The 24,758-nt window shown below is 36.2% G+C and overlaps 10 protein-coding genes across 10 annotated transcripts, besides 17 other annotated features; 4 read left to right on the forward strand and 6 right to left on the reverse strand.

The window, feature by feature from the left end:
- Nucleotides 1-48: 48 nt before the first annotated feature.
- On the reverse strand, nucleotides 49-3,577 carry TA02920 (uncharacterized protein; the record flags this gene model as incomplete). Its single annotated transcript, XM_949033.1, has 2 exons — nucleotides 49-3,170; nucleotides 3,241-3,577. 2 exons carry the CDS (start codon nucleotides 3,575-3,577, stop codon nucleotides 49-51), a joined length of 3,459 nt encoding a protein of 1,152 aa, XP_954126.1.
- Nucleotides 3,578-4,705: 1,128 nt separating this feature from the next.
- Nucleotides 4,706-5,957, reverse strand: TA02925 (short chain dehydrogenase, putative; the record flags this gene model as incomplete). Its single annotated transcript, XM_949034.1, has 3 exons — nucleotides 4,706-4,947; nucleotides 5,016-5,406; nucleotides 5,466-5,957. 3 exons carry the CDS (start codon nucleotides 5,955-5,957, stop codon nucleotides 4,706-4,708), a joined length of 1,125 nt encoding a protein of 374 aa, XP_954127.1.
- Nucleotides 5,958-6,036: 79 nt separating this feature from the next.
- TA02930 (uncharacterized protein) lies at nucleotides 6,037-8,862 on the reverse strand (the record flags this gene model as incomplete). Its single annotated transcript, XM_949035.1, has 1 exon — nucleotides 6,037-8,862. The coding sequence occupies one exon, from the start codon at nucleotides 8,860-8,862 to the stop codon at nucleotides 6,037-6,039; it is 2,826 nt and encodes a 941-aa protein (XP_954128.1).
- Nucleotides 8,863-9,011: 149 nt separating this feature from the next.
- TA02935 (uncharacterized protein) lies at nucleotides 9,012-11,366 on the reverse strand (the record flags this gene model as incomplete). Its single annotated transcript, XM_949036.1, has 10 exons — nucleotides 9,012-9,841; nucleotides 9,891-10,063; nucleotides 10,113-10,186; nucleotides 10,248-10,319; nucleotides 10,351-10,448; nucleotides 10,487-10,565; nucleotides 10,631-10,780; nucleotides 10,811-10,981; nucleotides 11,065-11,157; nucleotides 11,229-11,366. 10 exons carry the CDS (start codon nucleotides 11,364-11,366, stop codon nucleotides 9,012-9,014), a joined length of 1,878 nt encoding a protein of 625 aa, XP_954129.1.
- Nucleotides 10,311-10,319: a sequence feature (6 probable transmembrane helices predicted for TA02935 by TMHMM2.0 at aa 10-32, 45-67, 106-128, 149-171, 181-203 and 224-246).
- Nucleotides 10,351-10,410: a sequence feature (6 probable transmembrane helices predicted for TA02935 by TMHMM2.0 at aa 10-32, 45-67, 106-128, 149-171, 181-203 and 224-246).
- Nucleotides 10,509-10,565: a sequence feature (6 probable transmembrane helices predicted for TA02935 by TMHMM2.0 at aa 10-32, 45-67, 106-128, 149-171, 181-203 and 224-246).
- Nucleotides 10,631-10,642: a sequence feature (6 probable transmembrane helices predicted for TA02935 by TMHMM2.0 at aa 10-32, 45-67, 106-128, 149-171, 181-203 and 224-246).
- Nucleotides 10,670-10,738: a sequence feature (6 probable transmembrane helices predicted for TA02935 by TMHMM2.0 at aa 10-32, 45-67, 106-128, 149-171, 181-203 and 224-246).
- Nucleotides 10,829-10,897: a sequence feature (6 probable transmembrane helices predicted for TA02935 by TMHMM2.0 at aa 10-32, 45-67, 106-128, 149-171, 181-203 and 224-246).
- Nucleotides 11,095-11,157: a sequence feature (6 probable transmembrane helices predicted for TA02935 by TMHMM2.0 at aa 10-32, 45-67, 106-128, 149-171, 181-203 and 224-246).
- Nucleotides 11,229-11,234: a sequence feature (6 probable transmembrane helices predicted for TA02935 by TMHMM2.0 at aa 10-32, 45-67, 106-128, 149-171, 181-203 and 224-246).
- Nucleotides 11,271-11,339: a sequence feature (6 probable transmembrane helices predicted for TA02935 by TMHMM2.0 at aa 10-32, 45-67, 106-128, 149-171, 181-203 and 224-246).
- Nucleotides 11,301-11,366: a sequence feature (Signal peptide predicted for TA02935 by SignalP 2.0 HMM (Signal peptide probability 0.665, signal anchor probability 0.064) with cleavage site probability 0.196 between residues 22 and 23).
- Nucleotides 11,367-11,512: 146 nt separating this feature from the next.
- On the forward strand, nucleotides 11,513-12,686 carry TA02940 (ribosomal protein L1, putative; the record flags this gene model as incomplete). Its single annotated transcript, XM_949037.1, has 2 exons — nucleotides 11,513-12,152; nucleotides 12,238-12,686. 2 exons carry the CDS (start codon nucleotides 11,513-11,515, stop codon nucleotides 12,684-12,686), a joined length of 1,089 nt encoding a protein of 362 aa, XP_954130.1.
- Nucleotides 12,687-12,846: 160 nt separating this feature from the next.
- On the forward strand, nucleotides 12,847-14,735 carry TA02945 (Tpr-related protein family member, putative; the record flags this gene model as incomplete). The annotated part of the gene is made up of 3 exons (XM_949038.1): nucleotides 12,847-12,966; nucleotides 13,019-13,895; nucleotides 13,960-14,735. The coding sequence occupies 3 exons, from the start codon at nucleotides 12,847-12,849 to the stop codon at nucleotides 14,733-14,735; spliced, it is 1,773 nt and encodes a 590-aa protein (XP_954131.1).
- Nucleotides 14,676-14,729: a sequence feature (1 probable transmembrane helix predicted for TA02945 by TMHMM2.0 at aa 572-589).
- A 252-nt stretch (nucleotides 14,736-14,987) lies between the features above and the next one.
- TA02955 (Tpr-related protein family member, putative) lies at nucleotides 14,988-16,856 on the forward strand (the record flags this gene model as incomplete). Its single annotated transcript, XM_949039.1, has 1 exon — nucleotides 14,988-16,856. One exon carries the CDS (start codon nucleotides 14,988-14,990, stop codon nucleotides 16,854-16,856), a length of 1,869 nt encoding a protein of 622 aa, XP_954132.1.
- Nucleotides 16,857-17,204: 348 nt separating this feature from the next.
- Nucleotides 17,205-17,339: a sequence feature (Signal anchor predicted for TA02960 by SignalP 2.0 HMM (Signal peptide probability 0.001, signal anchor probability 0.995) with cleavage site probability 0.001 between residues 45 and 46).
- On the forward strand, nucleotides 17,205-22,101 carry TA02960 (Tpr-related protein family member, putative; the record flags this gene model as incomplete). Its single annotated transcript, XM_949040.1, has 7 exons — nucleotides 17,205-17,624; nucleotides 17,655-17,959; nucleotides 18,005-19,354; nucleotides 19,417-20,329; nucleotides 20,395-20,965; nucleotides 21,000-21,193; nucleotides 21,241-22,101. 7 exons carry the CDS (start codon nucleotides 17,205-17,207, stop codon nucleotides 22,099-22,101), a joined length of 4,614 nt encoding a protein of 1,537 aa, XP_954133.1.
- Nucleotides 17,286-17,354: a sequence feature (1 probable transmembrane helix predicted for TA02960 by TMHMM2.0 at aa 28-50).
- Nucleotides 22,102-22,105: 4 nt separating the features above from the next.
- TA02965 (40S ribosomal S25 protein, putative) lies at nucleotides 22,106-22,481 on the reverse strand (the record flags this gene model as incomplete). The annotated part of the gene is made up of 2 exons (XM_949041.1): nucleotides 22,106-22,348; nucleotides 22,407-22,481. The coding sequence occupies 2 exons, from the start codon at nucleotides 22,479-22,481 to the stop codon at nucleotides 22,106-22,108; spliced, it is 318 nt and encodes a 105-aa protein (XP_954134.1).
- Nucleotides 22,482-22,761: 280 nt separating this feature from the next.
- On the reverse strand, nucleotides 22,762-24,637 carry TA02970 (DNA-directed RNA polymerase III (-specific) subunit (RPC34); the record flags this gene model as incomplete). Its single annotated transcript, XM_949042.1, has 6 exons — nucleotides 22,762-23,339; nucleotides 23,484-23,562; nucleotides 23,648-23,788; nucleotides 23,828-24,106; nucleotides 24,191-24,333; nucleotides 24,427-24,637. The coding sequence occupies 6 exons, from the start codon at nucleotides 24,635-24,637 to the stop codon at nucleotides 22,762-22,764; spliced, it is 1,431 nt and encodes a 476-aa protein (XP_954135.1).
- Nucleotides 22,816-22,884: a sequence feature (4 probable transmembrane helices predicted for TA02970 by TMHMM2.0 at aa 298-317, 322-344, 408-430 and 437-459).
- Nucleotides 22,903-22,971: a sequence feature (4 probable transmembrane helices predicted for TA02970 by TMHMM2.0 at aa 298-317, 322-344, 408-430 and 437-459).
- Nucleotides 23,161-23,229: a sequence feature (4 probable transmembrane helices predicted for TA02970 by TMHMM2.0 at aa 298-317, 322-344, 408-430 and 437-459).
- Nucleotides 23,242-23,301: a sequence feature (4 probable transmembrane helices predicted for TA02970 by TMHMM2.0 at aa 298-317, 322-344, 408-430 and 437-459).
- Nucleotides 24,638-24,758: the final 121 nt, after the last annotated feature.

Raw genomic sequence — 24,758 nt, forward strand, 5'->3', positions numbered from 1 at the left:
CCTAACCTACTTTTTATACTTATTATATAATATAAAATGTATAATATATTACAGGGTGAGGTGTGATAGGAAGTTGACAACCTCTTCATTGTGTGCATGGTGTTTGAACTTTGTTATTCCCTCTAGGGCGTATGTTACATATTCCAAAATCCTCTTGGTTTTATTATACTTTTCGACAAACCGGTCGAACTTGACGTTCAAATCGTAGTCGTTGGATAGCTTTGCGTTGTTTTTGGGAACCAAGTTTCCGTCGACTAACTCGTACAAAATGTTACTCTGCAGAAACTCCTCAAACTCAGCCTCGAGTTTTATTGCTGGGTCTTCGTTGATCACCTGTTTGCGTTCAAGAACGTTTTTGATAAAGTGTGAGTAAAGTTTGGAGGTGAGTGGGGAGGACAGGAGCATCTTGGTGGCCCAGAACTGTACCTTGACTTCTTCATAAATCAACTCGATTGAGTTCTTGGTGTCTCCCTTTTCAAATAAATCATTCATTGCTAATCTCCTCTTCCTGATTGCCATGTTCTCCTTAACATTATTCAAGAACTCCTGCATGTGGCCTCTGTACTTGTTCGTGTTGATGAAATACTTCTCGAACTCACTGCAGCTGTCGAAGATGTCAACTGCGACGTCGAACTGGATTGAGTAGGTTTGTTCGAGGATCAAGTTTTTCATGTCATTGCTGCACTCAAGTGCCTTCTGTCTGCAGAACTCCTCGGACAATTGGTCGATTTGTTCTTGGAAGTGCAGGCTTTCAGACAGACCCAGCAAAGAATGGTCGAGGTCGTTGATCCTAATGCAGCGGAAGACTTCTTCTAGTGAAGCTCTGAGTACACGTCTTAGTGCTGCTGCGCATGCACAGGCGCTAAGTCTCGATGCGTGGAGTAGAGTGCCCCTTACATTACTCTGGACTAAATCCGCAACCAGTGGCTCCCAATCAGCTCTATCCACCACATGATGAATACTTCTCAACATTTGGTACAAAACTCCACTCGTATAAACATGTTCTGGCTCCATGTGCTTAATATGGAACTTTAGCCAGTGGCTAACGTTAGTGAATGCCAATTGGTTCAGCAAATTACTATCTGCATGTTCTCCGCTTACCATCTCCAATGCGCTGTTATAATAGGGCATTGAGGTTCTGTCTTCGAGGTAAATCTCACTGCAGTTTGTAAAATACAGGTATCTGTCATTGGTTGTGCGGTCTGGCTTGTCAACTGACTTGTCCAACTTTTCTGCTGATTTGTCGGACTTGTCTGACGAGACGCGGTCGATTTTATCAAACTTTTCCATGCGATCGATTTTATCGAGTTTGGTTTTGAATTTTTTCTCATCCTTTTTGTCCATGCTAGTGCCATCCATGTTATAGTCTGCTGAACTCGAATGTTGGCCTGTTACAGTGCCCACATTATCACTGTAGTTGTTATGTGTATCGGATGGGTATCCTGATGCGGTGGTTGGTGCTCCTAAATCATCCAAGTATCTGAATGAGATCTGTTTATTGGCGATATCGACTTCGCGGTAGTTTGACTTCTGTATGAGTATCTCTGGGGGCAGTCTGTCAATCACTATTGGTCTCACCAGAACCCAGCCTGTTGATGCTTGTGTTTTATGCCAGGCATACAATGGGACTTGTAGTCTTTCCAATGAGACACTCGGTAGTGGTGTCAGCAGGATAAGCTTGTTGCGGTCAATATTTTTGTGAAGGCTAGTTTCTACTCCGTTGTTTATTTGGATAAACTCTACGTTGATTAACTCATCTGACGAGTAGTCCTTATTTAGGAGATCAAATGTTATGTCGGGGCTGTTAGTGTTGGCGGAGTTGAGGTTTGTTCTTGATGGTGGCTCTATGAGGCCGAACATGTGTGAATTGATTTTTGATGTGAAGTAACGTACGTATCTTCCTGGTTTAATGGAGTCCATCATTGTTAACTTCTTTTTATACAATATTTCTGTGCGCTTGGTTATTTTCGAGTAGAACTCCGGGTCATACATTTCAGGCATTGGGAACAAGTTTAGTGCCAGTTCATGGCCATCTTGTAGGTTATCTTGTAAGTTACCTCCGTAAGTTTTAAGGAACTGTTCCGCTGGTATTGGCAACTTCATTATTGTATAGTTTCCTGTTATCATGTTGTGGACCACCTCTATCAACTGGCGTATAAACTGTTTAATGCTTTCTCTGAGTGTTTGTGGTGAGAATCTGTTCAGTTTTCCTTCCATGACTGCGATTTGTCTCTCTAGTTCTATCTTTTTCCTTACTAATCTGCGTTCCAAGTTATTAAGCTGGTTATTCATTAGGTGCTGGAACTTATAATTTAGTGTTTTCAAGAACGAATCGATGCTGAAAATGTTAAAGAGCTCATCGCGTAGGCGGTTTGCTTCATCCGTATTAAGTGATGTGCCGTTGAATGAGTTCAGCAAGAGGTCGTATATTTGTCGTTGTGATGATGAAATTTGTGCTTTCATTTCATCTCTATTACTCAGGAAATCTCCACTTTCTTTCGCTTGGATTGATAATGAAAATAGCTCAAGTAGGTGCAAGGGGAGCATTTGGCCTTTAGAATCTATTACTCCTCTTTTATATACTCTTTCAATAAGTTCTTCGTGCGTTTTGATATCTGTTTTCTCGTTTATCAGGAATTCCTTTGCTCTAGTTCCTACTACCATTGTCTGTTGTGGAGTCAGTCCCAGTCCTGCTGGTGCTGAGGATGTTATGAACTCCTTTAATGACCAGGGCCAATTACTGGGATCATCGCTAGCTTTTTTTACTAGGATGTAAAGGTCATTTGGGTTATTTGACACGTAGTTTCTTACTACGTTTCTGGTGAGTTCAGCGCCTACTTTCGAGTCATCTTTGATGCCTGGTAGATCCACAAATATCGCGTACAGTGCATTTGGTACATACACTTCAACTTCCAGCTCGTCTGATAATATTGTCTGCCCCAATGATTGCATATGCACTCTCATTGCATCTTGGACTTCGTGAATTGTCATGAAACGTCCGTTGAATCTGCAGACGATCGAGTTTGCTTCGTTTAACAGAATTTCCTCTCCACTTTTAGCCAGTTTCGGGTCCATTAGCAAGACTTCTGGGTTCAGTGAGTCATTTGAGCCTTCAGCTGATTGCTCTTTATATCCCAATTTAGTTCCTTTATCCTTTACTCCTTGTTTTTCTATAATATTTTATGACCATTTTAACAAAATAACTAATTTTCTATATTTTTATATTTATATATATCTTACCTTCTAAAAGAGACTGTTTAATATTGTTTAATGTTGTAAGTGGTTTCATTATGATTGAGACTGGCTGTTTTGTCCCTGTATCGGTACTTGAGTATCCTATTGGTCCTCCCATGATGAAGTCGAGAAGCGTAGTTTTGCCCATCGACTGTTGGCCAAATACCACCAGTCGCGGAACCTCTGCTTCTAATCCTCCCAGCTTCATCAGCTGGTAGCAGTGAATGTACATCGACTTCACATCTGTGAGTGACTTTATCACTTCCAAATGCTGCTTCGCAAATGCTATGCATTCTACTGATATATCCGTCAGATCTTCTAGTTTGGGTCGGCGGTTCAACATTTTCTACTATCTAATTTCCTTTAAAATTATTTTAAATTTTTGTGAAGAATTACTATATCTTTTTAACCAGTTGAGTGTCTATTTTACAGTTTTAAATTTTTTAAAAATTATACTAGAAAATTACCAATTCGACGGGGTATTAAAAATCATTTAAGAATTGGTAAATTTATTGAAAAATTATAAAATTTCTTTACAAATGTTCAGGTTTGAAAAGGATGGGTAGAAATAAACTAAATCGTGTTCAAATGTTCTGTAGGAAAATAAGTGGTGATTATGAAGAAGTAATTGGATTATATTAAAATATGAATGGATATGTTAGTTTCCATTTGAAATGTTGAGATTATTTAAAATATATGATATTATTTATTGAAAAATATTCTGAAGTAATTGTATCTTTTATGCCATTCCCCATACCTTTGCATTATTTTTCTGATACTCCAAATTAACTCCAGAAAATCATCGGTTCTAACGAATTTATAATAGTTAAATATATATTAAATAGAATTAAATGGTAATTTTGTGATTTATCGAGTGGATTTTGTAAAATGGGTAGTGGGCCCAGGTTCGATTTATTTAAGGTTTTAGGTGTAAATTATTATGGATTCCACGTTAAAAAAAATAAAATTTACGATTATCTTTCACTTGGAGTTTGTTCTGTATTGATTGGCACTACTTTATACTTAGGTACTTCCATATTTACTACATTAACTATCTGGCATGAACTTCATATTTCCTCTTATATATAGCCTTTTTAATAATTATTTCATTAAAAATGCAACATGCTTATTTATTTCTATTTATTCCGCTTATATGTGTATATTGAATGTTAGGAGTAACTTTTGTGTATAATTGGCGGCAATCGATGATTATGCTTCGGTATCATCACGCGAAACTTGAAGTAACTTTTTTTGACCTTATTTTCTTTTTCAGGTCGAACGCGCTAAATATATCGAGCAAATTAAAATCGCAAGAGAAAATGGATTATTGCCTCCAAGAGTCGTTTTAAGCCCTAAAAAGTGATTTTCCAGTCTTTTATATTGTACTGTATATGCATGTGTTTATTATATACTGCAATGTCTGTGATTTTTCCACTTTTGAACTCAATTTACAGTTATATACTACATTAATCTATTTAAGAATGAGCCGGATGAGTTTGGTCAGGAGTGGAAGTGAGGTGTGGATGTGTTCGAAGTTCATTAGAATAAGTTTAACGACCTTGATATAGAGCGATTTCGGAAGCAGTTTAACGAGTTTGAAGAGGAATGTTCCTGATGTGCTTCTGTAGTATCTCCTTGGCCTTTTGCTTTCCAGCGCCTTCATTACAGTTTTGACAACCCCTCTACTACTTGAAGCCAATTTCTTCAAAATCTCTACTCATTTAATTTATATATGATTAATTGTAGATTTAATAGGTTTAGGTATATAACTAATAGGATACTCATTCCATTCTTCAACTTATGTGTATTATTGAGCCTATACTCCTTATCCAAGTTAAAGTCGTAATCAAATAGGCGAGTATCTGAGAGAGCTCCTGGTGCAACACATACGGTGCATATGTTGGTTCCTTCTAGTTCGTGCATAAGACACTCATGGAACCCTCGAATTGCGAACTTTGAGGAAACATACGAGCTTTGACCTGGAACTCCAGTCTCGTCCACAACGCTTGTGATGAAGATTACTCGAGCCAAACCTTTATATCTTGTCAGAAATGGCACCAATCGGAGTGTAACTCGAACTGAACCCATCAAATTAGTCTCCATAACCAACTTCCAACGAGCTAATTCATCTTGTACCTCACTTTCAATCAACTTATCATCATTCCAACATTCCTATATTAATATTATAAATTGTTTAATTAATAGTGTATAAATATTTGTATAAAAATAACTTTGAGGGTTGAGAATCTCCAAATTCCCGAATTATTAATTAGGGAATATAGGCTTGGAATTTGTTTAGAATCAATTAGTTCTTGAACCAGGGATGCCAATTCCTTCACAGACTCCTCATTTGTAACATCCAACCTTACTAAAATTCCCCTAGTTCCTATTCTATACACATTTTTCCCAGTATTAAGCGAGTTTAGTTGGTCACTAAGATTTCCAGTATTATTTTTCTCTTGATCAACATTTTGATCAAAATTGTTAGATTCGTGCTTGCTTATATCCATGGAATCTGTAGTGGAATCCGATCTACTGGGTGAGTCAGAGGAAACTCCTTGACTCTTAGAGATCGATTTGAACAGTTTTTTAACCTTTTTGAATCCATACTTAGTATTACAGCCTGCGATTACAAAGTAATTTTTCCTAAAAAGGGTCGCGCAGATCCCATACCCTATCCCACTATCGCATCCAGTTACTACCACAGCTTTAATGTCCGACATTTCAATAAATTAAAAGCCTCAAACATGCTATGGTTACATATATGTTACAAAATGTTACAATAAAATATAATGTGTAAGCTCAGTGAATTAGGAAATTAATGTTAAAACTGTTAAAGCAATGAGATAATAGTTTAACTAAAAGTATAATATTTGGAATAATGAAGAAGGCTGGGGGATTTTCTGATGTTTGAGATTCTACTAACATGTTATCCCCATCCCTGATGTGTTTGGCACAGACTACCATTTGTTGCGTAAAATTACTCTGCTTAATGTACAACTTTGGGACGAATTTCTTTATTTTAAGGTTTAAATATATTTTCAGGAACTTTTTTGGGAACCTGTTCAAGACTTCATACTTGTAATAATACACATCGAATATATCCAGAGATCTAACATAATTTATGCTTTGTTTTACGTTTTCTCCTGATTTTACTTTTATACTAACATCAAACTTTTGATTCTCCAATTGATTTTCAATACTGTTGACGTTTTTGTCGAGTGATGTTTCCGGATTTTCTGGCCTTGGCAACAACTGCTTATTCAAGTGATTTAATAATAATTTACACTGTCCGATATTCTGATTACTAATGTTATATTTGTCTCGATCAATATTCCATATTATTTGTTTAAACGCTGTGAATGAACTGACACTCTCGTTCTCCTCGTAATGCTCCAACACCAGCCTTTTAATCAGGGAGTTGTTGTCAATTTTCAAATACTTTGTAAAGAAAATCTTGGCCAATTTTATGCAGTTTATAAAGCTTTTATCCCTCACTAATATACTTTTACACCTTTCGTTGAGTACATATTCTTCGTACAGCTCACTATCTTCTCTGTATATAATCAGTTTATACACATATCCTCCGTATTCTATGTAATATTCTAAATCCTCAGGCCTGTTGGAATACTTGGTAGTAACTGAATTGTTTACTGAGTTATTGATGGTTGGTTTCCCCACCTCCAAAATATGGTAGTGAATTTGATAGTGGCGTCTAAGAAGATTAATGAGGTATATGAGGAGTGCTGTATTGATGTAACTTGCAGTTTTGGGATTTCTTAAATTTGGGTCGTTTCCCCACTTTATCATCAATATTATACTGTTATCCAGTGCGTTCGTATCAAATTGGTCATTGTCAGGCATGTCATACAAGTTAAGGTAGGAATAGGAATCGCTGAGTGGGTATATATTCAGTATGTTGATGGGCAAGTCCAACGACATGATGATATCAACAAGATTATTAGTGTTGACTATCAAATTCTTTTGAGTTTCAGTAATTAACGGGTACTTTATATTCAACCTGTTGATACCCAAATTTACTTTTATTTTTAACTTTTTAATTAGGAAATCTAGTAATTCTCTAACTATATTATTCCTATTACTGAACAACTTTTCCTCTTTCGTACCACTACTTTCCACAACTGTTTCAAATAGGGTCATGTAGGACAATATATTGTTCGACTTAACGAGCTTATAGTTGTTTTGGAAGAAATGTTGAAAAAATGATAATTTCCCAACTTCTTCAGTCAATTCAATCCTGCTGTTCATTTCCCCGTTTTCGTCAACTACAAAGTATAATACACTCAGTCCATCCGTGGCATCGATTTCTTCATTCTTATCAGTAATACATGTAGTGGGATTAAGTATAAAGCAGTGGAGAAGTTTTAAACTATATTTTAAACAGTAACTTAACAGAAATCTCAGCTGATTTGTAAAATCTAATATTTGATTTGAGTTACACTTGAAAGAAATAAAGTGGTCATAAAAATTACACAGCAGAGGACGCCTTAAAAACAGTTTATTTAATTTTTGGTCCTTACTTAGCACAGGGGAATTTAGAATGTTGAGGGTTAGCGAAACAAAATACTTTAGCCGATGATATGAAGGTTCAATATGACTTAATAAATTCAACTCGTTGTATTTCTCTATCCTCATCACTAACCCCTTACTATACTTATTTACTCCTTCCAAATAATATCTTCTAGAGTCTTCTTCTTGTATATCTATTATGGTCTCCTTTTCGTCTGGACCTGTCTGAAATTGTTTAACTGTAACTGATGAGTTGACCATATTATTTTCAACATTTGATAGATAAAACAAGTTGATGCTGTCATGGTTATTGAAGAAATTAAGTAAGTTGTTGAACAGGAGAATAGTTTTAATATTCTTAGAGTAGTTGTTAATTGTACATAAATGTGTCAGTATTAGATTTACTACATATCCGTTTATATCATTATTACATAGATAGTCTTGTGCGCTCCCTAGAGCATCTGTACAGGGAGTAAGTTGATTGAAAAATAACAACTTGAACAAAACTATCGCGTTTGAAATATTTGGGTATTCTTGATGAACTTGATCAAACTTTTCTAGAATGAACTCATTTACATTAACTTTTCTACTCTTTCCAAATTTTACTGGCGTGAAAAACAACTTAATCCTATATAGTGTTTTCCTCGATTTGGTGTCATAAAATAATAAAGTTATCACATTATTGAACAAATTGTTATTTATGTTTACTACTCTTGTAACTAACAGCTTTATTCCTAAATCATTTTCGACACATTGAATTAAGTTCACACAATGGTCCTTAAATCTAGTCTTAAAAAAATCTAAAACTTGGTTAAAGTCACTTTTCTGGTGTAACTTTAGCAAAAAATCCACATTAATGTTGTTTTTAAGAATATAGTCGTAGCGGTACCCACCGAAGGCTTCGTAGGATTCTAACAGCTTATCCTTGACCAGATTTTCCAATAATTTCTTAAAATTTTCCAAAATTGCTTTTAAATTCTGTGAAACTTTTGATTTTAAGTTGTTTAAATCTAATTTATATTTTTTTATTATTTTCAATACGTCCTCCTCAGTCACCAACTCCACTTCAATATTGTTATCTAATTTTCTCTTCTTCATCCTTCTTTACAATATAATACACATTAAACCTATATGCGATTATTATACATTATTATTACATTATTTTTATACAATATAGAACACCAACCACATAACAAACACCATTTACTGAATTATTTCTCTAGTATATACTATATTTTGTGCATATATTAAACAATATTAATTATGTTTTGGAACAGTGAAATGTTATTTGAAAAGGCTTTAAAATTAAAATGATAGTTTTTCTTACACATCTTCAGCAGTAACAAGTGATAATCTTTACTTAGAATTAACTTCTTTATATGTAATTTCTTTATTTCAGACTCATACAAGGATTTATTTGATGTTGAACTGTTAGAATCCGGTCCTCCATTAGTGCTTTGCAAATTAGTTATAAACTGTTTCGTCAACAAATTTGTTGAGACATAGAGGAACGAGAGAACATATAACAACTTGTTATATAGAACTGTTAAATCATCGGAGGAATTAGTCATTATTGACGTGTTTAACCAATTGATTAACTCTTGAACATTATCTTTGAGTAAATTATTTGCCATATCATGAGCATCAACAGTGCTGGGAACAGTACTAGAATTCACCGGTGTGTTGTCCGTAAATGTGGTAGAATTACACATGATGATGTAGTAATTTGAGTAATAATACTTCTTCATCACGTTGATGAAGCCGATTCTAAGCGTCAAACTGTTACCATCCGCAGGCCCATTAGTTTCGTTTAAATTCTCTCTTGAGCTTTCATTAGTTTCATTCGGAGTTGACAATTTGACGAACTCGTGAGTCACACTATTGTACAAATAATATTCTAAATGTGTTGGTTGCATTGTTTTCAAAGTGACGTTGTAGTGCAGTAGGTTCATTTTTATGTTTTTGATCATCTTCGAGACCTTGCTAACCAGCAGCTTAATCTTGTTCAGCACGAATATTTCTACGTTATACAGCACGTTGTCCAACACTTGTATACTCATATTTATTGTCAATGCATCTAAACACATTTGATTTATGCATATATATGTCAATAACTAAAAAAATACTTGAGTTGTAAATGAGTTTCCTGCAGCTTGGGCAGTTGTTATGTTGGAAGAGCCATGATTTTAAACAGTTCAGATGAAACACGTGTCCGCATTCCAGTTTTCTGCTATTGACAGTGATGACGTCACGGCATATGATGCAGTTCAAATTCTTCTCATCATCGGCGCATTTATATCTGAATCGCAGTTAATTACATGAAGTTAGCAAGGTGTGTATAGAATTACTTGGTGTAGAGCAATTTTGAAATCTTTCGGTACTCAATTAACATTTTAATGCGATTGAACAGGTTTTTCGTCACCTAAACACAGATTTCACCCAGTTTTAAAATTTATTTTAAATATTTCTAATCGATTTCATACGTGAATTATATCTATAATCATGTAAATTGGAATATTGATAGGGTTGTTGATGAAGAACACGATCATGAAAACCTACAAATAAAATTCAAGAGTGTAAACTTACGGTGAATATTAGCAGTGATAAGATATCATGCATCAATTCAATATAAAAGAGTATTATCATTTTGTTTATCAGTCCTACATAATATTCAGTTCCTTGTACTTAATAACTAATATAGCTATCAAGGTTTATGTTTTACCATTCGGCTGGTATAAATCCACGAGATTAATAATGAATTTGATCGTCGAAAATAACAAGTTTATGAACATCCCCAATAACTACTCAATTTCAATCATTGTTAACTGGGATATATAACTAGTTAAGTAATAGTATTAGAGATTACTTCGAAAAGAACCCAGAGTGTGAATGTATTTTTATTATTTAGGTTTATGAAAAATAAGTTGAGCAGGAAACAGTTGATTAGACTTAAAATATATATGAAGGAGCAGATCCGGAAGATTTTCATAAATTTCGGTATATCGATTTCAAACATCTAAACTAAAATTATTTGGATCAAACTCACATGAGATAAACGTATGTTCAGTATGATGTGAAAAGACTTTAAAGATGTGAGCAGGGTGATACACTTAACAAGGTCGGACATTAGCACTTCCTTGCCGTTGAATCGGGGCTTGCTTAGTATTAGGAACAAAACTGTGTCCATTATATAATTCCTTATATTCTCAATTAACTCCTGCATATAAATGTTTTTGTACTAATAGAATATAACCAAATAAACTAACTTAAACTAGTAACTGTCAACTATATAGAAAATACCTCAGATTCTAGTTGTGTTAGATTTCCCAGGAAGATAAAAATTGGTATTTTACAGCAATAAATATACAACATTAAGGAGTAATTGTACAAAATCTAAAAATTTTTATCATTTTCATTCAATATAATAATAATTGGGTTAAACTAAAAAGTTTGTAAGAACATACCGCTAGGCAAGTTTTATTTGATAAAAATCTTGTAATAATATCGTAAAATCCGTTAACGGTAGTAGAGATATGTCCGATAGAACAGGCTAATAGTAAGTGGCTTACTATAGCGTATCTATAGAGCATATCTTGAAGCATTTTAAAATTTAAACTTTTTAAAATATCAAGATTGTTAGTTACGGCATTATTAAATCATAAAAAATGCCATTGATACTAATATTCTACACCCTACAAACTTTTTAGATTTTCTACCAAATTTAGTATATAATGATGAGTATATTATTATGTTATTGTTAGTATTTAAAAATGGCAATAAATTTGTAAAATTACCTAAAATAGTTAGTGAATTCAGGAGATATAAAAAGTATATATCACTGTACAAAGAAAGAGTTAAAACCAATGATTCCACAAAAAAAATAAACAATACTGTTAAAAATGATAAGAATCCAGTGAATAATTTGGAAATTACTGAAAAGTTTTCCTTTTTGCAGAATACTAGTAATATTTTACCTACTGGTATTGATAACATTTATAACATTTTCAACATACTGTGTAATACTGAGCCTACTAACACATCCTCAGATACTCTTGATAATCCACAGGCCAATCAAAAAAACGGTATAATATATATAAATATATACTTGAATTTGAATATAAACAATATATCTATAAGGGGAAATTTGATATTACCGAACCCTAACAACTATAGACGTAAGATATTTGTTATGTGTGATAGGGATGAAGAAGAATACGCTTTACAATGCGGGGCAACTTACACAAGTGAGTCATATCTGGACAAGGTAGTCAATAATTCTTCTGAGTTGGAGGATTTAATTATCATTTCTAACAACTTACACCTTCCTAAATTACTCAAATATTCCAAAATTCTTGGTCCCAAAAAATTACTTCCAAATAAACACATGGGTATAACAGTCACTTTTTTACAGTTATTATGATTATTTAACTAATTTTTCTTTTATGTTTATTATATTTATTTATGTGAGTTTAGGTACATTGTGTAATAATATTTATGAGGGAATAAAGAGGGTTAGAAGTAATAATTTCTTACAGTACTACATTGAAACTATTAAACAATCTGAATTTAATCAGATGTTATCAAGCAATTCTCACATCGATTCCTCCGAATTGAATCAAAAGAACATGTGTAAAATAAGAGTTCCAATATCAATAATAGAAAATGGCCTCAAAGAGTTAGTTGATAACATTAAATTCTTCATTGAGTATTTGAAGATAAATAATTTAAGCAATCGCAAGGTACAAGTCAATACCAACACACTCGGAAACTTTGTTTATCCACCTCCAAGGAATTTATCTTTATCTCCCTCTGACGAAACCAATGACTCAAGGGAAAATATAATATCTCACATGGCACTTGATTTAAAAAATTATAACCATTTGTTTTTTCTCAATCATCATTCACTTAACTCACTAATATAGTAAGCTTTTCAGAGAGTTTATATAGCTAATATATGTATTTGTGTAGACTAGGGTCGAAACACTTTAAACCGAAGTAGGTACACTGTCTACTGGTGGTGGTAATGCCCATGCCAAAACCAAATACGTATTCCATGGATCATTTGCTAATCCTAATACCGGCATGGGTGGTTGGAAACAATACGCATCCACACACCAAGCAGGATCATCAGAAACAGAATGCGCCGACAATGAATCTCGAGATGTTCATGGTTGGTTCTGGCACTTCTTTGATATTCTGATTGTTATTAAAATATCACTTGCCACCATATTCATATACTCACTTAATTATAGAGAATCACATAGCTACAGCTGTTCCACCTGTAATAGTAGCTACCCTCAAACATAAAGGTTATGGTCCATTTGTATTCTTGGGTAATTGGGGTGGAAGTCATACATGGTGGATATCGCCTCCTACATCAGATCCTATTACCAAAGCCACCCTTGACCTCACAAATCTTGAAAATAGTCATACTCTAACACTGAGAGGTGGTGGCGCTCCTGTCCAAACAGTCAAATATACTGTCCCAAGTGATCAAACAGGTAAAATCGATAGTATCAAAAGTCAAGCTAGTGATGTCAAAATCAACCTCAATCTAAAACTCGCCCAAGTTACCCTCACACAAACACTCACACAAGGTACTAATACTCTCAAGGCAACTGGTTCAATAACTACCACCAAGACCGTCACCAGAGGTAGTCATGATACTCTAGAACAAGCTCTCGCAACCTCTCATAATCTAGAATTCACCAGCACCAGTGGTCTCACTCAAACAAATTTTGGTACTGGCGATACTGTAATTATTGGTCCCAATGAAGCTATATATAATAAACTAGAACTCAAAGCCGGTGCAGGTTCTGATGGTAAACCTACCAACCTCAAATTAGAACTCAAGCCTGGAACCAAATCCAGTGGGAGTGGCGGTGAAGTTACTAATGACCAACTGACCCTCGACAGCATCAACAGTACTCTCACCCTGACTGGTGGTATCGAAGGATCTCTCACATATGATAGTGTCGAGGGTACTCTAACCGCCAGGATCACTGGTGTAAAATATAACCTCAATGACTTCCATTATACATCCGAAACTCCACATCCTGCGTATTGCTGTATTGGTGGAAATCTAGTTAAGTGGCAACCTGGTAATCCTGGGATGTTTGCTTGGCACTTATGTGATGTTTTTGTCTTTCTAATTATCTCACTAGCTATCATTTTTATATATTCACTTCATTATAGATATGGTTTGGACCTGTGCACACATACTACCTCCTGACGAAGAGGCTAAAGCAACAAATATCAACAGCAGCGGCCAAAGCCCTCAAGGTCGTTCAACCTCTGGTACCATATTCAGTGGTCTCACTCAAGGTAAAGGTCCTGAGGCCCAGATACTATGGCATATCAAGCCTCCTGATAAGATTGATGATTCCCCAAACGCAGCCATCGTTTCTCCCGCACTCATGATAGTTGTAGGTATGGGACTAGTCTATGCTATATATCCTGGAATAGCAACTGGTACAGATGATCTTTCTGGACTCCGACAAAAGGCCCAGACACTATATGATAATGCCGAATCACTATACAGTGCACTAGATAAACTAACTGGTGATGATGTTGCTGTTCAAGCTGCTAGAGATCTTGTCAAAAAACTGAAAGATGCCGCCAGTAATTCTAGTGGTGATAGAGGTCTTAAAGAGTTACTCGGAGAACTTAGTAGTGCTGAAGGGTTTTCACAAATATTTGAAAAGGCCCAATTGGTCCAGCAGAAGTATGAAGATGTTGAACGAAAATACAAAGAAGTGGCAACAGATGAACAAGCAAAAAAGCAGACACAACAATATGGCCATGTTACAAAGCCATTCAATGCACTTCAGAGTGAGTTTAACAAGGGCTACACCCGGGATAACGAAGGTAATTCTAAGTTTATCAAGTTCCTGGTAATTACAGAACCATCCATTATTGCTCAATGGTTAAATTTTCTCACCTATGTAATATTATTGTTTGTATGTCACTAGTCTACCCAGCATGCTCCTAGGCAATTTAATGGAAATAGGTCTTAAAGGATACTATTATAACGAAGGGTACCAGAAAGACACCAACGCCAACGGTGAAAATCTCTACACCGGCAGCAAAGACTTCAAAACTCCCAGAAAACATAAGTTCAACTGGATCATAATTCCCTCCATAGTCACTCAGTGGTTAAACTTCGTGACATATGTAATATTATTGGTTGTACATCTGATGGGTATACACCGGACTGTAACATAATGGAACAAGTCTATAACCAGACTCAAGATAAGCCATCTTATCATACTAACGGAATCACAATCTATGCCGATGATATACAGTCTAAGGCCGATCAACTTAAAACCAGTGCTGGGACTCAATCTACTAGTGAACTTGCTACCACTAAGGATACTGATCTCAATGCAGGTAATACTCCTCAACCTCAACTCGGTACTAAAGCCGGTCAACTAAAGGAGAAGGCCGAAGCACTTCACACAGCAGCTGAAGGAATAGTGACTGCTGCTACTCAGAATACTGGTAGTCCACTTAAACCACTTGAAGAACAAGCGGGAAGCCTTAAGAATGTAGCCGGCAATGAAAGTGATGGTGGTCTATACAAGGCTGCAGAAGATCTATCTAAAAAGACTGAACAAGCTGCTGATGGACAGGCCACAGCCGTCATAGACGCATTTGAAGCCGTTGAAAACAACTACGAAGCACTAATGAAACTAGCCAAAGAAAGTGGCCTAACCAATAATCCTAATGTCATTGAGGTTGTCAAGGCGTACCACTCTGTTAAGAACACCTATTACCAAATGCTCATCGGTTATAGGTTTAGATACCTAATTGGTGAAGGTACTGGTAAAGATGAAAAGATTCTTAAGAAGGCCATTGACCTATATAATAATGCAAACAACCTAGCCCAAGCCTCTGGACTTCAAGCTAAACCAGGTGGTCAAGATCCTGATACTGAACTTAAAGAACTACTCAAACAACTTGCCAACGCCCTCGCCACAGCTGTAGGAGACAATACCGGCTCCCCAAATTCACTACAAAAGGCCCTCAATGATCTCAAAACTGCTAGTACTGATGCACTAATTGTTGAAAAGGCCCAAGAAGTAATCAAGAAGTACAATGCTGTCAAAGATGCCTACGGTAAGGTTAGGAAAAAAGAAAAGGAATATACTGCTCTTGTTACTGGTGAATATACCCTAGTTAAATCTGCTTTCAAAGATCTTGAAGATAAGTTTGACGTCCTTCAGAAGTCCTATGTAAATGTCCTCAGGCTTAGGGTTCAGGAACTATCCACCAGGGCCCACACAATTTACGAAAAAGCCAGTGACCTAAAGGCCGTTTCTGAACTTAGTGAAGAAGCCAATGCCCTCAGGGATGCAGCCAGTAGTGGTGGTAAAGGTGGCCTCCAACAGAAAGCAGCAGCACTAGCAGGTGCTATCAACACCAAAGATGGTGACACTACTGCACCGACTGATGAAGTCATCCAAAAATTTGATACTGTCACAGATAAGTACAATGATCTTAAGGCTAAAGCCAAATACCAAGCGGCACTAGCCAAAATAGAAGCAGGTCAATCATCACTAGAACCTGATGAACAAAAGGTTCAGGCCGTTGATACCTCCTACAGAGATCTCAAGAACCTATATGACTCCATACTAAACGTTAACAAGGCAACAAAACTTAGAGTCGAAGCTGGTACAAGTCAAGATACACCTGGTACACTAAGATACTTGGCCAAAGCCCTCTATGAAGCGGCCAATGAACTACAGAAGAAAGTTACTGGTGGTGTTGATGGTGGTGGTGCCCAAGGTCTTGCCACTGCTGTCGGTAAAGATGATAAGGCTCCTAGTTCTGCTGGTAAACCCGGTACTCTTCGAGAGGCTCTCAATGAACTCGGTAGTGCTACTGAAGGTGATCCTAAACTAACTGAAAAGGCCAAGAATGTTAAAGATAAATACGGGAATACCTGGAGTGGAGTAAAATCTAAATACTATGCAGTTAAGGCACTTAAAGACACGGCATATGCCGGTAAAACACAATATCAACCAGTTGTAGATGCGTGGAATGCTTTTGATAAACTCTACCATGAAGCCATATCTACTGAAAAGTTCTAGATCACTGTTATTCCTTCTATCTTTAGTATGAGATAAGACTATTCTCCCAAAACTAAATACGTATGGCATGGACCTCAGGCAACTAATAATGGTTTTGGAGGATGGAAAAGCTACCTCGAAATAAAAGAACCAGAACACGGAGTTCACATAGGAGAATCAGAATGCAAAGAATCCAATAAACACGTTACTGTTTATGGTTGGATCTGGCATTTATTTGATATATTAGCTCCACTCCAAATCATCCTAGCTGTTATATTCATATATTCATATATTAACTTCATTACAGAGAATAACAAAGGTACTGATGACAACATTCAGTTACCAACACAGCTGATTGGTGCATATCTTATGCCATTGCTGTCATTTTATTATGAAGGTTACATCACTACACTAATATTTGGTAATAGAAGGAAATGGAATTCTGACTACTTCATTGTCATGATTGGCATAGTCATCTCATTAGCAGTATCCCTTGCAGCAGCTGTGATATGGACCTGGACATGCAAATCTGAGTCTGAGGAGCAGCACCCAACTGTCTCATATCATAAAAAATGTATCAGCAATCTACAGCTCAAATCCGAGTCAGGTACTACTGAGTATACTATAGATACTGGATTTATAGTTGATAGCCATGCCACAACTGGTCCCAATAAGTGTGGTTATAAGACCACTGATCCTGTGAACTATTATGGTCATCTGGTACCGCCTGCTCTGTGGTCCTTTTCCGTATGGGACTACTTTACTCCATATATCCTGGAATTGCTCCTGGTATGATAGTACCATTCTATCCGAAAACAGGCCCAGACACTACATGATAATGCCAGCTCACTAGAAACTGCACTAGGTCAACTAACTGCTGATGCTGCTAGAAATGCTAAACGAAAGGTCACTAAACTGAAAGTAGCCGCCAATGAACTTAAAGGCTTACTCACAGATCTTAATAGTGCTAGTGGTTTTGAACTGGTTTCTAAGGGAAAATTGGTCCTTGCAAAGTACAATGAGGTAGAACGTTTGTACAAAGAAGTGGCAACAGATGAACAAGCAAAAAAGCGGACACAACAATTTGAACAAGTTACAACTGCATTCGAAGCACTTCAAACTGAGTTTAATAAGGGCCGATGAATACAGACTAATGCCCAAGCACTTAGCTCAACTGCTGATGGTCAATCTACCAATGAAATTACCAACATTAGGAACAATGATATCAAAGGCGATACTGGAAAAGGTGATCAACTCGATGCTAAAGCCGGACAACTAAAGAGTGCGGCTGACTCACTTTCCACAAAAGCAGGTCAACTAGAAGAGGCTGCTAAGCAGGGTGGTCCACTTAAACCACTTGAAGAACCAGCCGGATCTCTCAGAGATGCAGCCAAGAAAGATCCTACTAGTGGTGATACTGAAAGTCTACATTATCATGCAGGACAACTAGCCACTCAGCCTAGTGGTCTTGAAGGTTTGGCCACCGCTGTCATAACTAAGTTTGACGATGTCACTACTAAATACAATGCACTAATGGAAAAAGCTAAAAGAATTAATCAGGAAACTAATCAAAAGGTCACCGATGTTGAAACCAAATTTGAAGAACTGAAGGCTATCTATGATGGGATCCTAAACCTTACCAAACTCAAGACTAAGGCCAAAGCACTCAAATCAACTGCTGAGGGTCAGACTACCACTGAACTTAATACACTTGGCCAGAAACCTACAGAACTAGCCACCAAGGCCCAAACACTTTCGGATGAAGCCAAATTAATAAGTGATTCTGAACTTAGTCCTCAAGCCCAAAAACTTAAGGATGCAGCCAAGAAAGATGGTCTTGATGATACTGATAGTCTACATAAAAAGGCAACCGAGCTATCCAGTAATACTACTTATGAAAAGGCCAAAGATGTCATAGAGGCATTCGACACTGTCAAGCATAACTTTGATCAACTGATCAAGGTAGCCATTGAAAATAACAAACTCCATGATCCACTCGTCCAGAATGTCAAATCCAAATTTGAAGATCTCACTACCTACTACGATACAATGATGCCTTTCACTAAGATCAGGTATTATTCCGATAAGATATCAACCGAAGCCACCACTCTACGCAACTCTGGTTCTGGTACTACTGAGGCCTACAAGATAGTTAAATACTTTGACTCTATGGAACATGCTTGCAACAAACTAGGTGGGGATGATAGGCAAAAGGTTGAGAAACAGTTCGAGGCTCTCAAGGATCTGTATGACAATATACTAAACGTTACCAAAATGAAACATTACTCAGATCAAGTGTACATTAAGGCTCCACAGATAGCTACTGGTAATGCTACTCCTTCTGAAGTGAAAACCCTCATCGATAAGTTAGAGAATGTATACAATGCCCTAGGTACAAGTAATCTGGGTGCTCAAAATAATGTCAAAGATGCCTGGGAGGCTCTCAAAAATGTCATCGATGGTGCCATGAAGTGGTGGAAATTCTGGTGGATCATTGCTCCTTCAATTATCTGTCAGTGGTTAAATTTCCTGACATATGTAGTACTTATAATCTTTTAGGTCACTGGAAAAATTAATATAGGTCAAAAGCTATTTACAGTTATAGTACTGATGAGAAACTTAGAGCAGCAGCTGGTACAAGTGAATCCGAACCTTCTGATGGACTTCGAGCACTTGCTAAAGCACTACACGATAAAGCCAATGCCCTTAACACTGCAGTTACTGCTACTGATAATGCTGAAGCCGCCAGAGTACTACAACATAAGGTTGGTAAAGATGATACAACTGATGGTAAACTAAGGAAACTCGCCAAGACACTTTATGAAAAAGCAAAAGAACTAGCCAGTGCAGCTCCTGGTACACATGACAATGCGCTTAAACAAAAAGCTGGTGAAAATGAAAATGATGGACTCAGAAATCTGGCCAAAGAACTCTACGAGGCAGCCAAAGCACTTCAAGAAGCAGTTGGTGAAGGTGGTACTGGTTATACAGAAGCAAATGAACTTGCCACCGCTGTCGGTCAAGATGAATCCAACGGTATTAGACACGCCCTCAAAAATGTTTCTAGTGATCAAAATCAGGCCAAAGCTGTTAAAGATGCATACGAAGATACCAGTGGTGATGGTGTCAAACCTAAATTCGAAAAGGTTAAGAAACTGGGTTCTTCCTATAAGGCTATTTCTTCTATTAGATCTCAATACGAAGCAGTTACTAGTCCTGGTGACCCTAAAACTAAAGCCCAAGAACTTAAAGATGCTGTCGGTCAAGAAGAAACCTCTCCTGGTACACTTCGAGAGGCACTCGCATCACTTGGTACTCACAATGCTGGTCAACCTGGTGATCTACCTACTCTGGCCAATGCTGTTAAAGATAAATACAAAGAAGTCAAAGGTGCCTATGACGAAGTTGTGAAACAAAAAGAAAGTTATACTCAAGGTCAGGGTAAACCAGAATATACACAAGTTGTGAATGATGGAAGACTTTCAATCATGCCTGTAAGGAATTTGACAAATACGCTGTTGGCTATGGACACTAAGTAAGAGCACTAATATATGCAAAGAAATATGATATCAAAGGCACTAGTGAAAAAGGTAAATATCTGGAGGAGAAGGCCAAAGAACTCGAGTCTAAGGCCAACACACTTAAAAACACTGCTGAAAGTAAGTTTAGTGATGCCGGTAATGTCGGAGCTGCAGCCGGAGACCTAGCCAGTAAGGCCGAAGCGCTGAACAGAGCAGCCACTGCATTACCTGGTGGTGAAGAACTTACTGAACTTCAAGTTCCAGCCACAGCTCTAGCTAAGGCAGCCAAAGGTCCTGATACTGGTACTGATAAAACTAGTCTATATACTAAGGCATCCGAACTATCCGGTGATCAAACTAATCACGATAAGGCCAAAGCAGTCATAGAAGCATTCGGCAAGGTCAAAGCCGCATACGAAACACTGGCAGGCCAGGATAAATACAAACAATATAAAGATCAACCATCACCACCACAATCTCCTGAACAACGAAAGGTCCAGAACGTTGATGATGCTTGGGGGAAGGTCAACACCCAATTCGAAGCACTTTGTAAGGCAGTCATCAAACAGTTTGCAAATGAAGTGGAATCAAAGGCAACTACACTCCAAGGTGATGCCAATGTTGCTAATGCCCGAAAGTTCAGACAAATATGACAAATTCAAAGACGTCAAATCCACCATCGAAATCAAAACCGGCACCAGCAACAGCACCAGCACCAAAACCATCAAAGTCACTAATCTACCTCATATCAATGACACTTTTAAACCCAGACAAATCAAATTCTGGTGGATCATTACTCCTTCCATAGTTACTAAGTGGTTAAAATTCCTCACCCATGTAATATTATTTATTGTTTTTGTGATGGGTAAAATAGAGTAATTCAGAAACTAGCTCTTGATACTGTTACTGATGACAAACTTAGAGTCGCAGCTGGTGCAAATAAAACCCAAGGACTCCGAGGAAAGGCCCAAACACTATATGAGAGAGCCAATGACCTATACAGTGCAGTTATTGATGTTAGTAAGGATGATGCTGCCAAAGTACTCAAGGCTAAGGCTGGTGGAAAAGATGATGAGGGTAAACTTAGGAAGCTCGCAGAAAAACTACATGGTGCAGCCAACAAACTAGCCCAGGCAGTTGGTGCTAAAGATGACGATGCTCCCCAAAATCTTGCTAATGAAATCGGTGAAAATGAAACCACTAAAGATAAACTTCGAGACAAACTAAGAGAACTTGCTGAAGCTGATACTAGTCAACTTGAAGAACTAAAACGTAAGGCCACTGCTGTTAAACAACAATACGATGCAGCCAATCTTAAATTCGCTGAAGTTGAGAAACAAAATAAAGAAGATAAATATAAAGATGGTGACCGACCGGAGAAGTATCAAGCAGTTGAGAAGGCATGGGATGCTTTCAATTCTGTGTATAAGCCTGAAGAACTACTTAAAGATGCTGTGGGTGATGGTGCTGGTGAATCCAGGGGACTCCAACTGAAACTCAATCAACTTGGTACTGCTGGTACTGGTGATATAAAAAGTCTGGCCAAAGCTGTTAAAGAGAAATACAGCAAATTCGATGGTAGTGGTGTGAAACAGAAATTCCAATTTGTTCAGGCTCAAGCTTCTGCCTACGAAGCTGAGAGTGGTAATATTAAATCCGAGAAATACACTCCACTTGTCACTGCTTGGATTAATTTTAATGTCTATAAAAAGTTTATAAATAAATGTTACGAATGTGTAAAGTAATAGATTAAACTTTGGTGTATAATAGTTGTGCGTGATGTGGCTCACAGATTGGTTTGATCAGGTTAAGGGACTCCAACTCACGTAATGCTTGTCTTGCGAGACTACCGTTAACCTTAAGACGTTCTGATACCACTGAAACTGTAATCAGCTTGCTCTTGGGAATCTCGTTCATTAGCTTATCATAAGCTGTCTTGTCAAATAAAACAGAATTATTCAATTTATCTTTTGCACGTACTTTTACCCATTTCTAAAAAATAAATATTAAAATCTCCTTAATAAAATAAGTATCATGAGTAGATTTATACCTTGCGCTTGGAACGACCACCGGCCATAGCGGCCCTGGCAACAGCTTCCTTTGATTTCTTCTCCTTAATAGCCATCTGAAATAATAAACATTAGAGTGGAATCACAACAATAAATATTACATAGAATAAATTTAAGATATTATACTACATTGATATATAACTAATAATACTCTGTAGTAATCAAATAGAGGGAAAATAAAAATAAACTGTTAGTACCTTTGAAAAATGAGAAAAGTTAGAAAAGTAATGAATATGAAATTCTAATAATGGGGGGGTGTCACACCAAGAGGAATTTTAAGTAAAAATATGCATATATAAACATATTAACAAAGAAATTAGTGTTAAAATGTTAGTTTTAGAAGTATTTGAGTAGATTCCAGTGAGTGAATAGAGAATTAAAATTTTGTGTATAAACTAAGAACAAAGCAGATAATATACAAATGGAGAAAAAATCCTTAAAAATAATCAGAATCAAAGAACGACTTTCATCTGAGCACTTTGTAATTAGGTAGAAAATTAGTAGTACGAAAAAAAGGAAACCAAACACAAACCCTTCAGATATGTATTTTACCAGATTTTCATCATCCACAAGGTTGTCAAAAAATCTATCTACTTTAAATAGTAATTTATCCTTTAAACCATATGTAAATCCCAGTTTTAGACGGTATAATCCTTCCTCAACTGACATTATAACCCTCCTAAACTTGAACCAAAGCCTTCCAAGAGAGTAGTGTAAGTTGTTGATAAAATCGTCGAGAATCCAAATTTTTAACATCGTAAATATGTAGAATCCGATGAAACAGCCAAAAATAAATTTCCCAAACTGGTACCTTCTAATCAAAATGGAAAATAATGCCCAAATTAGAAATGATAAACAAATCCCTACCAAACCAACCTTTAGCCCATCAATAAATTCAAAGTTCTCTGTATGAACTGGGTATTGATAATATATAGTATACATTTTTAGAAATAAACTAAATTACAAATTTATAAAACGACATTAAATCTGGTCATAATCCAACCATTGGGTTAAATATTTACAATTTTTAGGGTTAATACTATCATCATAAAAATTACAAGAGTCTGACAAATTGCACCCAAAACACGGAACATTAAAACAATCTTCAATAAACTTCAAGTTATTGTTGCCGCACCACTATAATAAGGTTATTAGTGAAATATCTACCGGGATAGTTAAATAATTATTCAATGAATATTTAGTTGTTAAATAATAAAATTACAATGTAGATGAATTGGTTATTTTGTAGGGAAGCGTTGAATATTTTATTCTCCAATATTAGCAACTTAATTATTCTATTTACATCAGTCTCCAGCAGTTCCTGTAAAATTTTATCTCTATTCCAATAAATGTGTATATATAACTAATATAACTAGTAGTGATTTTATGTATAAGAAGATACGCCGCGGATAATATTTGTTTCCTTGAGAAATGTAATAATCTGCTGTAGATTAGAGCCCTGATTGTTAGAGAGGAATGAACAAATTTGTTCCTGTAATTTTTCTACTAGAAGTTCGTTAAATTCGCCATTATTGTAGAATGAACCGCCCGTAATTTGAGTTGAAGGTTCCAAAGATGATAAAATAAACAGCTTCCTGCTCTTGTAATTAACGTCCGTGATCGGCCTTATTAATCTATTCGACTCGTACAAATATTTAACTCCTCTTTGTACTTGGTTTATCTGCACATATCAATATTTATTGACGAATTGTGCCATAAATAACTACATAATATAATTTTAAGTTATATTTGAGTGTTAAAATACATGTAATCCCAAAATTTTGCGTATATCTGCAGTCCATAACCCTTTATCACCTGCAGTTTCTATTGTACAGAAGATTTTATAATCGATGTCCTTCAGTTTCAGCAACTTTCCGACCAAATCATCATCCCTTAACACACCGTACTCTAAATTCGTTCATAATAACATTAGTTATATGGTTATATTAATATATATAACAAGATAAATTAAAGGTTGTGGAAAAAACTACTGAACACTACTTTGATTGTTATCGTCGACTAAGATTCCAAAAAGTCTAGAACTGGTTAATTTCTTTAAAAACTTTTCAAAGTCTGAAAGGCTGTAAGGAGTGGAAGTTTGAAGTAAATTTCTAAATTTTTGAATATTTTGCTGGAAAATCCGCTCGGTGAATTTATTGTCGTTGTTTGATGCCAATTCACGGGCAACCACGATCTCATCATCCAAATTCATAAAGATGTATTTAAAAATAAAATATAAAATACAAACATTAGTCAGAGGCACTATAAAATGAAATTTATAAAATATTATTGTGGTAAGATTGAAATTACAAAATTGTCAAATTGGTTATCAC

This window comes from Theileria annulata, chromosome 1 (assembly GCF_000003225.4).
Source record: "Theileria annulata chromosome 1, complete sequence, *** SEQUENCING IN PROGRESS ***".
NCBI classification, from domain to species: Eukaryota; Apicomplexa; class Aconoidasida; order Piroplasmida; family Theileriidae; genus Theileria; species Theileria annulata.